We start from the raw sequence: 12,811 nt of genomic DNA, 5'->3' as shown, positions 1-12,811 counted from the left end.
CTGCCCAGAATTGCACACAATACTCCAGCTGAGGCCTAACCAGTGATTTGTAAAGGCATAGCATGGCTTCTTTGTTTTTGTATTCAATGTCCCTATTTACAAAGCCATTTATCCCATATGCTTTCTTAACCATCTTCTCAACTTGCCTTGCCACCTTAAGATTTCTGAATATGCACCCCCATGTCCCTCTGTTCTTGCTCTCCCCTCAAAATATAAATTATACTGCCTATGTTGTTCCTCCCAAAGGGTATGCCTCACTTCACACTTACCCACATTAAATTGCAACTGCCCACTTCACTCGTCTTCAATGCTGGAGAATTAGGGCTGGATACCTTACTGTAAATTGACAGAGAGCTGGGACATACACACTGTGCAACCCATGGAAACTTACCTTGTTGCAATAGTCAGGGAGGACATCAGTTTTAGACCTTAGGTGGTAGGCAGGTGGAACAGAATTCTCATCCCGATGGTACCAGTTCTCCAGAAGCCTGGTGCTAAGGCCCTCATTTTGTGATCTGCAGAGAATCACCTCAAATTCACTAGCTTCAACTTCCGCTGGTATGCTGGCACTTCCATATTGTTCGCCTATTAATGCCTAACAAAGAGTTACAGTACATAAAATCACATGGGGTTACGAGCTTTCACACAGGAGAATATCAATAAGGAACACGGGCACATGTGTTGCATGCCAAAAGTGAGGAAGGCCCCACAGCTCAGTGAAGACTTGAGCATGTTGTGAGAATCTTACCAGAGTCGGATGAACTTACCTCTCTCCTGGTTTCCTACAGATGCAAACGGACATGTAAATTAGTACTGAGGCTAATTACATACAGCCTCACACTGAAGTCAATCCTTTATCTCGGTTCATGACCAGAAAAGCTCACCACAGATGTTGTTCTGATGCTATTAAACATTCTGTGGATTCTGAAAGCACCTCTGTTATACCAAGGAGAACCTGATTGACTGAGCTGTACGAAAAGCTGGAGTGATTAGCACGGTCTTTTCAGTGCCTTCTTGTACTTTTGTAAGAACAAATGAATGAACAGTGCAAAAGTGCAAACACTCCCAAATGCCCTTTAATTATAACAGTATCCACATGGAAGCTTTGGAAACACATTCAAATATGTATGATGAGAGAAAAAGATCAGCGAGCGGGAGCGCGGGGTGGGTGCCACCAAATAGCATTGAAGAGCAGAAACACAGCTGAATAGCCCTCCAACACTTACTGGCCTTGCTGATACAAGACAAATTGCCATTTGAACAAGGTACTCAAAGGCTGCCCCCAGTGTGAGTCAGCACATTGAGGAGAGGTGAGGAGGTGAGGTTAAGAGTGCCAAGGTAAAGAATGATGAGGAGCTAGCCTGACATCACAGACCCAGCACAAACCCATGCTGTAGTTTCAGGAAGAATCCCTGGCTAAGTAGAAGCTAGCGAGAAAACAGATTTTAGAAAATTCAATGAATCAGAACACCACCTAGAGAGTCTTACAGCTCTCGCTCACTCTTCTGGGCCTAGCGGCACATGAGGCAGCCCATCTCCACTGCTTTTACATCCAGCAGATCATGCTCTGGATTGTTTCTGTAACAAAGACTTTTTTTTAATGTGGACAGCTCGTTAACCTGACCAGGGGTTCTAAATGTGATGTGGGGGAACTGTTCCATTCCTATTGGGCGCAAGTACCCTCAGCATTCACAGATCAAAAACTCTCATCTCTGCTCACTGGGACAGTCTGGAGTGGAACTCGAACCCCTAACCTTCTGACTCCAAGGCAGGAACACTACCACTGAGCTAAAGCTCACTTGCGAGGCTTCAGAAGAACTGACCAAACAGTCTAAAGGTTACTAATTTCTTTCAATATGTTGCCAATGGCACAAAAGTATTGCAGCTTAATAAATTGGTGTATTAAACTTCACTGCAATAAGGCATTATAAAAGAAATTAAATTCTATTGAAACACCTACATCGCCATGTTTTACACATGGTTACAGTGCACAGCCATTAATAATTGCAGATAGGATTAGTGCACTTTGAGCATTGTTATTTGAATGGATAGTGCTTTTATTCAACTTTTTGCTGGGTAAACTGAATTTACATACAAACAGTGCAACTGTATACTGTAATCCGGGCCAGATCCTATTACAGATATTATGTTCTTTACACTACTGCAACAATGCAGCTCAACCCCAAACCTCAGGAGAATTCCCCTGCAATCAGATGGCAGCCACATACAATCTATTATACCAGTGCGTCACTTCCATTTCTCATACTGGCTCTTAAGATATTTCCACTTGTGGAGACTCCAACACTGGAGGCCATTAATATTAGGTAGTCACCAAAAAATCCAATAGGGAATTCAGGAGAAACTTATTCCCAGAGAGTGGCAAGAATATGGAACTTGCTCCTGATGTTCCCTTACATTTTTTTTTGGGTGCGCGTCCCCTTTAAATTACTGCGCATACACGGATTTTCCCATTTAAAAGCCGGTGAGCCGGCTGCTCGGGAGCTGCAGAGTGCTGCGCAGCCGTGCAGCTTAAAGGGAACCTTGCCTGCTACCACAGGGAGCAGTTGAGGGGAATAGTATAGATGCATTTAAGGGGAAACTAGATAAGTACACGAGGGAGAAAGGAATAGAAGGTTATGCTGGTAGGGTGAGATGAAGAGGGGTTAGAGGAGGAGTGGAGCATAAACACCGGCATAGACCAGTGGGGCCGAATGGGCTGTTTCTGTGCTGTACATTCTATGTATTTATTTATATCTATGATCTCGCTGTAGGATATTACCCAATTCTTACCAATTGGCGTCAAATCACCGCCAGTGTTGTGCTTTAGACTCACGTCCACTGGGAGAAAAACCCCACAATTAATGTCCATAAAAAAACGTTGATGCGTGTATATATTATTGGACTTGTGTTCAATTTGTCACCAAGCATCACTTCATTACAACATGGTCAAATTCCATGTTATTGCCGTTTCATTCATTGTTGCTCAAAGGGGAAGGAAAATGCCTTTATTTAAAATACTCCCTTATTTATGTAAAAATTAGGCTTAGAAAAATACCGTGACTTTCTTTTCAAATGTCAAATGGAGGGTCACCATGTCTTTCCTCCAGGCCCCTCCAGTGAAATCATGGACACGGAGGGCAGCCATACGTCTCAGTGCAGCTCCATTGATTGGAACGCAAGTCGTGAACTCAGCCCAGACTGGAAACTGAGAGAAAATTGCTATCAATTAAAGTCTCCCTTTAAATTACCACGCATGCGCAGATTTCCCATTTACAAGCCGGTGAGCCGTCCGCTCGGGAGCTGCAGAGTGCTGCGCAGCCGTGCAGCTTAAAGGGAACCTTGCCTGCTAACACAGGGAGCAGTTGAGGGGAATAGTATAGATGCATTTAAAGGGAAGCTAGATAAGCAGTCGAGGGAGAAGGGAGTGGATATTTCAATTTTAAAATATTGTGCATATTTTTTTAAAAGTCTATGGGGGGAGGGGGGGCGCCAGAGTATTTTGAACCATAGACTTTCCTTCCCCTTTAATTATAAGGAACATAATAATCAAGACCAGAGGAAGAACAAGGGGGAATGGAGCATTCCCACCATATTACTGAAGAACTACTCTTTGCTCCCCATTTTGCAGTGAGTTTATAAGGTTCTTTTACAAATATTACACAAGATGCCTGCTGATGCTGCCAGGGTCCTGTAGCCACATGCAAAACTGCCAGGTCTCACTAAAACTGGCTAATGGGGAGTTCTAAGCTCTGGAACTCCCTCCCTAAACCTCTCTTTCTTCCTTTAAGACGCTCCTTTAAACCTATCGCTTTGACCAACCTTTTAGTCATCTGCCCAAATACCTCCTCATGTGCCTCAGTGTCACGCTACTGTGAGGCACTTGTGACTACGTTAAACCCACTATATGAATGCAAGTGCTGTTCTGTTACATTTGGCACGTTTGTAGTTCCGAGAGATTGATGTCTGTGCACAACTCCGTGTTTACATGTGTAGGAAAAGATTGGATTAGGCCAGTGGTAGAATTGTGAAGATGCGTTTTCATATGTCTACAATTCTGCCATCCGGATAAGGGAGCCAGGTTAGCAATGTAAATTTGGAGAGCCAGTACATGGACGCTGAACTAAGGAAGCCCTTTATCCCTCTGTTTGGAAGAGCAATCCTCACTCCTTTGTACAATGGAATGGGATAGTGTTTCCTGCCAAGCTTCATCTGATCACAGAATAGCCCTGGAACTGGTATAAGAAGTTGTTCCTGGTGCTCAATACTAATTAACTGCCATTTGTTAGCAATTATCCTGACTGCCCCTTTAACCCATATCTAATAGTAGGTAATGACATAAAACTGCCCTATAGCCCCAATGCACTGAATCCATCCTATTATAGTTCTAGGAGGCCGTGCAAAGCCTCCCCAATCTATCACGTTTATTAAAAAGCTCCAAACAGCATGCGTCAGATGGCGTCACAGTATTTGGATCGTTCCATGCAAGCGATAGAGTGATGACTCCTCCTGCAGCAACCCCAGAATCAGCCCTTGCCACACTCGTGCACTTTATCTAGTACTAGTGAATGAATCAGGCTCAACAACAAGCTGGGACTTTGCCACCTATGTTTGTGTGCACTCCCAAATTAAGGATTTGTCAACCGTGTCTCTGACATCAATACTAGTTCAACCTCCAACCAGCTCTGTACTATTACAGGCAAAGGGAAGATGGTTGCTGGCTGCCTGAGTGGCTGTACTGCTCCTACCTACCTCTGTACAGGTAGATTATTGTCAGCAATGACGAAGTTCATGCATGCCCTGCAATATAAAAATGACACTTACTACAGTAGTGGGAGCAGCAGTCGGTACTGCAGTAAATTTAGAGAGAGAAAAATGCAATTTTAACTATCCATTTCCACGGCCAGGCTGCATAGTCATTGTCTGATTTGTACTGGATTTTGGGCTTTTTGGATTTTGGGGCGTTAAGCGCGGCGGGGCATTAAAGTTAGCGCCTGAAAATGGTTTGCACCTCTGAATGCAAGTTTCAGTGAAAATGTAATTTGGAGGAGCGTTGGCGTTAAGTCAGGCATTACACAACGGACTTTGTGCACCCGAGCCAAAACTTGCAGCGGTAAAGAAGTTTAATTGTTGTTTAGTGCCCTGCAACATAACAATGTATATTGTATGGTTTTATTTTGGTGGGGGACATCCAGATTGTAATTACTCACCACAAAACATGGCCCAGCAGAAAACTTTAAACATTCATCCAACAGCTTCATCCGGAGCTTCCGCACATCAGAATCATGGACATCATCAGGATCCACGCCCACATAAGCATCAATTGCCTGTGAATTTGACACACAGTGAAATACAGGCAGTTATCTTATTGCAGAACTGTTCTTCATTGCGATTTTCCATCAGCCATGCACGATGAGGCCCAAGAACGCTCCCAGGGAAGTAGTCACAGCGCAATGTGGCACAGACATTGCGGAGACAAAATTGCCCCATTTTATAGCCCCATTAGCGCCTCCGGGGGGCGCTAACAGGGGCGCAATGGGGTTTTCACCTGGGCGCGGGAGATGATGACACCTCCCGGGAAATTGCCCCAGAGGTTTGGGGAACGCTGTCCCGGTAGCGTCGCAAACCCACGATTATCATGCCAGGCCGACACACGCACGGCGATGACATCACCGCCGTGCACGCCAGCCCCTCACCTCCCTGCACCGACCCCTTTGCTCCCCACGGGAAAAATTTGCCCCGTGGGTCACAAAGCTGGCGGACATCTGCCACCGGGGCGCCCCTTAGAGGGGAGGCCTTTAGTGCCCGGGCAGCCGTTTTATTTTGTCGGCCGACTCTTGCGTCGGCCCGACAATGGTGGCCCTCGCATCGACTGGGCCGCCATCGTGTAGCCCGGCACTCCGTGATGGTGATCCAGTGGCTGGCAACTAAAGGGGCAGCAGAGTACGCAGCGGCCCTCTCCTTTAATACGGGGGAGCCAATTTAAAACCACGTTGAGAAGGAATTTCTTCTCCCAGAGGGTTGTGAATCTGTGGAATTCTCTGCCCAAGGAAGCAGTTGAGGCTAGCTCATTGAATGTATTCAAATCACAGATAGATAGATTTTTAACCAATAAGGGAATTAAGGGTTACGGGGAGCGGGCAGGTAAGTGGAGCCGAGTCCACGGCCAGATCAGCCATGATCTTGTTGAATGGCGGAGCAGGTTCAAGGGGCTAGATGGCCTACCCCTGTTCCTAATTCTTATGTTCTTATGTTTAAATGAAGGGAAGGGGCGTTGTAGAGCGTCATCGTGCCACAGGACTCAGCGCCGCGCTCCCTCTCCGGGAGCGCCCCTCCAAGGAAGCAAAACACCGGAGACAGTTTCCTTGGAGGGACGCATGTGCCCAATTCCGCATCGGGGGGGGCGGGTCTTCCAGGCCGGGCGATAAAAGTCCCGGTCCCGGATTTACCCACCCACAATCGGGGCAAGGGGCAATTTCGTCCCCGGCATACTTCTTTTTTTTAAATTCCCCAATTTTTGCCTTCCTTAAGGCCTAACTTAGGGTTAGTTTCAAAGATATCAGCAATTCTTTTCTACCTAACCAAGTGGCCATTCTTCATGTGTGAGCCTCGACAGCATGACCTGGATATTACCCAGGGGCGGGTTACATAGGCAGGAGCGTGGAGCTCCGGACCGGAACCCGGAAATCATTGACAGGTTTCCCGCCAGGAAATCAGCCTAATTGTCAGCTTGGCTTCCAGTATGGCGGGGAGTACTCTGGAGCAAGCCACAGGAGCAGGTAGGTCTGATCCTGGACCCTGGGGGGTCCTATCCCCAATCCCCGGGAAGGGGGGAGTCCGATCCCCCATCCCGGATAGGAGGGGGTCCAATTCTCAACCCAGGGGGGTACTATTCCGACCCAAGGGGGGGTCAGGGAGGGGGGAGTGTGGTTCCCGACCCCGAACAGGAGGGGGTTCGATTCTCGACCCCGGGGGGGTCCTATCCCTGACCCCGGAGAGAGGGGGAGTCCGATCCCCGACCCCAGAGGTGGGGTGTGCTCCTATCCCTGACCCCAGAAGGGAGGGGTCCAATCCTCGACCCCGGAGAGAGGAGGGAGTACTATCCCTGACCCCCGGGAAGGCGGGGTTCAATCCTTGACCTTGGGGGGGGGGTCCTATCCCCGGCCCCGGGGAGGAGGGAGTCTGATCCCAGGGATCCTGGTATGGGGTGGATCTGATGGGAGCAGGTTGCTTAGGGGGACCGGGGGGAAGCACTCCTGCTCCTCTGGGCTCACAAGCAGTGCAATGACCTTCTTCCCAAAGCTGTCCTCACCTCCCTTCAGCGACCAGGTTTGCGAGGCCTGGGAAACCCGGACGGCCAGAGTTAAACCTGCAAAACAAGTTAAATCAGGCTGCCTGTCTCATTAAAATATTTAAATTGGCAACCCCCCTCCTGGGAGCGGGTTGGCTGTAGGCCCCTTGTCCTGCCTTCGTTAAACCCGGAAGTGGGTGGGTTGGAGTGGGGTTTCAGATTTACAAAATTTTAACATCTGACCTGACCCCAACTCACCCCAAGTGTTGGTAGGCGATTCTATTGAAGGGTATATCATCATTAAGGATGATCTGATCATCACCAGGCATCCACATAGCACAGTTCTGGAGGCCCTGACGTTTATAGAGCACGATGTCTGGGAGGCCGGCCAGGAGAGCACTGGAAAGGCTGAATCTGGAGCTGACAGGCACGGGTGAAGTTTCAGCAGCAGGTAGGCTGAAGCAGGTGTGGAAGCAGCAGATGTTACGGAGATGGAAGTAGGGGGTCTTTGTGATGGAGTGGATATGGGTTTGGAAGCTCAGCTTGGGGTTGAATAGGACAGGGTTGGAATCAGTGTCAAAGGTTTGTGCAGGGCCCGAAAACGTTGGCTTTGGTCGTCCAATGTTTAACTGAGAACATTGCGGCTCCACCAAGGCTGGATGCCAACCAGTCTCTCAGCACAGGCAGTGAAGGGGTTGAGAGAGATTCTGGAGCGCTAGAGCTGTGTGTCATCAATGCACATGTGCAAGCTGACCCCATGTCTTCAGATGATATGGCCAAGGGGTTGCATGTAGATGAGGAAGAGGTTGGGGGACTCCAGAGGTAATGGTATGGGGGCCATTGCTGGAACTGCACTGGCTATGATTGAATAGGTAAGAGTGCAACCCTATGAGGGCAGTCCCAATGTGCTGGAGAATGCAAGCAAGGCTTTGGAGAAGGAGAGTTTGCAAATTATCTGATCATTTATTTCACTGCTGTTTGTGGAAGCTTGCTGTGCACAAATTGGCTGCTCCGTTCTCCCTATATTACAACAGTGACTACACTTCAAAAGTACTTTATTGACTGTGAAAAGCTTTGGGAAGTCCTGAGGTTGTAAAAGACGCTATATAAATGCAAGTCTTCCTTCTTTCTTTCTGTTACCTCCCCAGGTAGCTTTTGATGGTTACCTGGAACTCCAGTCCATGCTTGTGCCTGCAGTATTCTCGAAGCTTTGGATAAACAGTTTCCCTCAGCGCCTTTCTCTCAGTTTCTGTATCTGAAAAATGATAAATTAACTAAAACAGCAACAAAATTGGAAAATCTGTGTGGTTTGCAGTATCAGTGACATTTTCACAGGGAACATTATTTATGAAATGCAATGGCAGTGGAAATAATAAAGCAGGCAGCTGATGATAACGAAAAGCTGTGATTTCATTAAGATGGGCAAGAATAAAACAGGAAACAAACTAAGACTGACCCTTTTTTTTTAAAGTAAAGTGTGAAATATGGGGCCTCCTAGGACAGCTCACTTAATAAATTCACCGCGTCATGTGGCAGTGAATCATAGACATGGCGAAGAATGGAGACAACCATTAAATGCTCCTGCTCCTGACCACCAGGCATAGACTCCTGTTAGAAAGTACATGTGTGCAGAGGTAATGTGAAAACAGACTCAGACTCGGCCTGATTTCCCACATGATATATAGCCCCCAGATGCTCACTTTCCAGGCTCACACATGAAGAGATTGTTCACTTGGGGGGAGGTGGTAGACGTGAGTCAGCACCATCAAAGAGGAGAGGAGAGAAAATTGGATTAGAAAGCACAGGAAGGCGGACATCAGCAAAGAAAATAAAATAAATCACGTCATCACCAGTACCAAAGCCGTTTGATTGTTCATTCCGGTGCAGATGATTTGAAATAGGTAAGAGCTCTAAATACCATACAACAGGATTGTTAATTTGTGCCACCAAGTACTTTTTCTTCATGCACAGTGCAAAAAGCTGCACCCATGTTTCAGACACTGAGTCCACAATAGGCATATATAGACAATAATGGTTATGTATTGTATAATCTAAAAAGTGAGACATTCTTAAAATGTCCTTGGTCATTTTAAAAATGGAGACGCAATATGACCCCAATTTTCATGGCGGATAGAGTTAGCAGCTGTAGTAATACTCAGAAATATCAACTTCTTGTGTTTTTGTAGCAATCATTGTGGCTGGAATTTTGCTCACTTCGGCGGATCCATGGTGAGTGACGTCGGTGGTGGGTCCCAACCCTAATGCTGGTTCTATCCCGCTGTCTGAAATAACGTTTCCCTTGATTGGGCTATTTAGCCTGCCCAGCGTGTTTCCTGGCCACTTAGAGGAAACCGGTCTGGTAACGTCATTTGATGGTGGGTCGCCAGTTTCCTTAAAGGTACCATGTCCAAATTTAATTTGATATTTGTGCTGTCAGTGTTCTACAGCATTGAAGTGCTGCAAACACTGCACAAAGGAACAGAGCTGCACCCAGGCTCTCCCATGACTCACTTCATATGCTTATGGAGGGAGTCACAGCATGCAAGGAGGTCCTCTTCCCTGCCCATGGGTGAAAGATACCTCCCCAGGAAATCAACACAGCCTGGTTGCACATTGTACAGGAAGGCACAAGCAGGGATGATGTCAGAAGGACCTGGGTGCAGATCCGCAAACGTTTCAATGATCTCAGTAGTTCATAAAATGTTAGTATAAAGCCACACTCACAACTTCATCCTGCTGTGCCTCTCATCACTTCCCCATCACTCTGCCTTCCCTCCCCTACTCCTGCACATCCTTACTCACACCAACCTACCTTGCACCTCCACCCATCCCTCTCTATTTATATTATCACATCCCCGTCTTACTAGCCACCCCCATCCTTGTCATCATCATAGGCAGTCCCTCGGAATCGAGGAAGACTTGCTTCCACTCTTAGCATGAGTTCCTAGGTGGCTGAACAGTCCAATACGAGAACCACAGTCTCTGTCACAGGTGGGACAGATAGTCATTGAGGGAAAGGGTGGGTGGGACAGGTTTGCCGCATGCGCTTTCCGCTGCCTGCACTTGATTTCTGCATGCTCTCGGCGACGAGACTCGAGGTGCTCAGCACCTTCCCGGATGCACTTCCTCCACTTAGGGTGGTCTTTGGCCAGGGACTCCCAGGTGTCAGTGGGGATATTGCACTTTATCAGGGAGGCTTTGAGGGTGTCCTTGTGACGTTTCCGCTGCCCTCCTTTGGCTCGTTTGCCATGAAGGAGTTCCGAGTAGAGCGCTTGCTTTGGAAGTCTCTCCTCATGTAATCATACCAACTAATAACACACAAGGATAGGCACCTGAGTGTTTTATGCAATGTTCATGTAAAATTTCTGTTAATGTGGTGTCAAACATTGAAATCTATATTTTCAACAATTTGCGTTCTTAGACAGATTTGTGTGCGCCTTTGGAAGTGGCTTCATGAGTTGTAGTGAATGGTGAGATATAACAGTACCCCCGCAATGGTGATGAGTGTGAAAGGAATGGCTTAGGCATTGTAGGGATTCCTGACACATAATGCGGTAGCCAGGGTATACAGCGTCAAATTAAATAAATCTGGCCATGGTGAGGCCATCCCGAGCCTCCCGGGCAGCATTGTGGTCGAGTTCTGATGCCCTCTGTCCTGTGTAGCATCAGGTGATTGCGGCGAAGGTTGGTGGTGTTGTTGTTGGTGCTGCTGGAGTTCTTGGTGCTGCTGGTGGTGGGAGTCTGAGGACCAAGGTGAGAGAGTATAAAGGTCACCCATGCTGATGGAATAAATGGCATGTGAAGTAGAGATGACGGAAGTGAATGGCAATGGTGAGAGAGGTAATGAGGTCAAACTGTATGGAGACTTGTGTAAAGACTGGTGAATCTGTTGTGGAAACAGGGTGAGGAAAAGCTGGTAGCTGAGGGAAAATATCTCTATAAGGTGTGAGCTTTTACTGTATATTTGAAGCTGTCAACTTAATAGTTGATTCAATGGCCACTGAACTCCCGCCTCAGCTTAGCAGACGTGGTCTATGACCAGCATTAACCCCGCAGGTGAGCTGTCAGGTGGTGAACTGAAATTCATTCTTATGTGGCTCTATAAAAAGCCACTAATTATCTGAATTGGGTCCTCCGCTGTGAACCCGCTGCTGCATGTCGGGTCAGCTCAGCGCTGACAGACCCGACATCAGGGAAAGGCATGAGGTGGCAGTGTTTATTTTCCCCAGCAGGTTGGGACCCCATGTGAACCTGCCACCACAAGCCTTTCCAGGCAGAGTCAGCATGGTCTTATGAAAGGGAAATCATGTTTGACACATTTGCTGGAGTTCTTTGAGAATGTAACGAGCAGGGTGGATAAAGGGGAACCAGTAGATTTGTGTATTTGGATGACCAGAAAGCATTCAATAAGGTGTCACATAAAAGGCTACTGCACAAGATAAGAGATAACGGGGTTGGGGGTAATATATTATCGTGGATAGAGGATTGGCTAACTAACAGAAAACAGAGAGTCGGGATAAATGGGTCATTTTCAGGTTGGCAAACTGTAACTAGTGGGGTGCCACAGGGATCAGTGATGGGGCCTCAACTATTTACAATTTATATTAATGACTTGGATGCAGGGACCGAGTGCAATGTAGCCAAATTTGCTAATGATAAAGATAGGTGGGAAAGCAAGTTGTGAGCAGGACGCAAAGAATCTGCAAAGGGATATAGACAGGCTAAGCGAGTGGACAAAAATTTGGCAATTGGAGGAAAATGTGAGGTTATCCACTTTGGTTGGAAAAATAAAAAAACAAATTATTTAAATGGGGAAAGATTACAAAATGCTGTGGTACGGAGGGATCTGGGGGTCCTTGTACATGAAACTCAAAATGTTCGTATGCAGGTACAGCAAGTAATTAGGAAAGCAAATGGAGTGTTGGCCTTTATTGTAAGGGGATGGAGTTTAAAAGCAGAGAAGTCCTGCTACAACTGTACAGGGTATTGGTGAGACCACATCTGGAGTACTGCGTATAGTTTTGGTCTCCGTATTTAAGGAGGGATCATTATCATCATAGGCAGTCCCTCGGAATCGAGGAAGACTTGCTTCCACTCTTAGCATGAGTTCTTAGATGGCTGAACAGTCTAATATGAGAGCCACAGTCTCTGTCACAGGTGGGACAGATTGTCGTTGAGGGAAGGGGTGGGTGGGTCTGGTTTGCCGCACGCTCTTTCTGCTGCCTGCGCTTGATTTCTGCATGCTGTCGGCGATGAGACTCGGGGTGCTCAGCGCCCTCTCGGATGCACTTCCTCCATTTAGGGCGGTCTTTGGCCAGGGGCTCCCAGGTGTCAGTGGGGATGTCGCACTTTATCAGGGAGTCTTTGAGGGTGTCCTTGTAACATTTCCGCTGCCCACCTTTGACTCATTTGCCATGAAGGAGTTCCGAGTAGAGCGCTTGCTTTGGGAGTCTCATGTCTGGCATGCGAACTATGTGGCCTGCTCAGTGGAGCTGATCAAGTGTGGTCAGTGCTTCAATGCTG

General features: G+C 47.3%; 1 protein-coding gene across 1 annotated transcript in view; it reads right to left on the bottom strand.

Annotated features, from left to right (window-relative positions):
• Positions 1-12,811, bottom strand: part of LOC139274872 (NACHT and WD repeat domain-containing protein 2-like) — a 40,228-nt gene that overhangs the window by 14,753 nt on the left and 12,664 nt on the right. The window contains 3 exon segments of the mRNA XM_070891588.1: positions 392-595; positions 5,208-5,324; positions 8,455-8,543. Of these exon segments, the coding sequence (XP_070747689.1) occupies positions 392-595; positions 5,208-5,324; positions 8,455-8,543 (410 nt within the window).

The sequence above is a fragment of the Pristiophorus japonicus genome, chromosome 10, assembly GCF_044704955.1.
Source record: "Pristiophorus japonicus isolate sPriJap1 chromosome 10, sPriJap1.hap1, whole genome shotgun sequence".
NCBI classification, from domain to species: domain Eukaryota; kingdom Metazoa; phylum Chordata; class Chondrichthyes; family Pristiophoridae; genus Pristiophorus; species Pristiophorus japonicus.
This window is presented reverse-complemented; position numbering and strand designations above follow the sequence as displayed.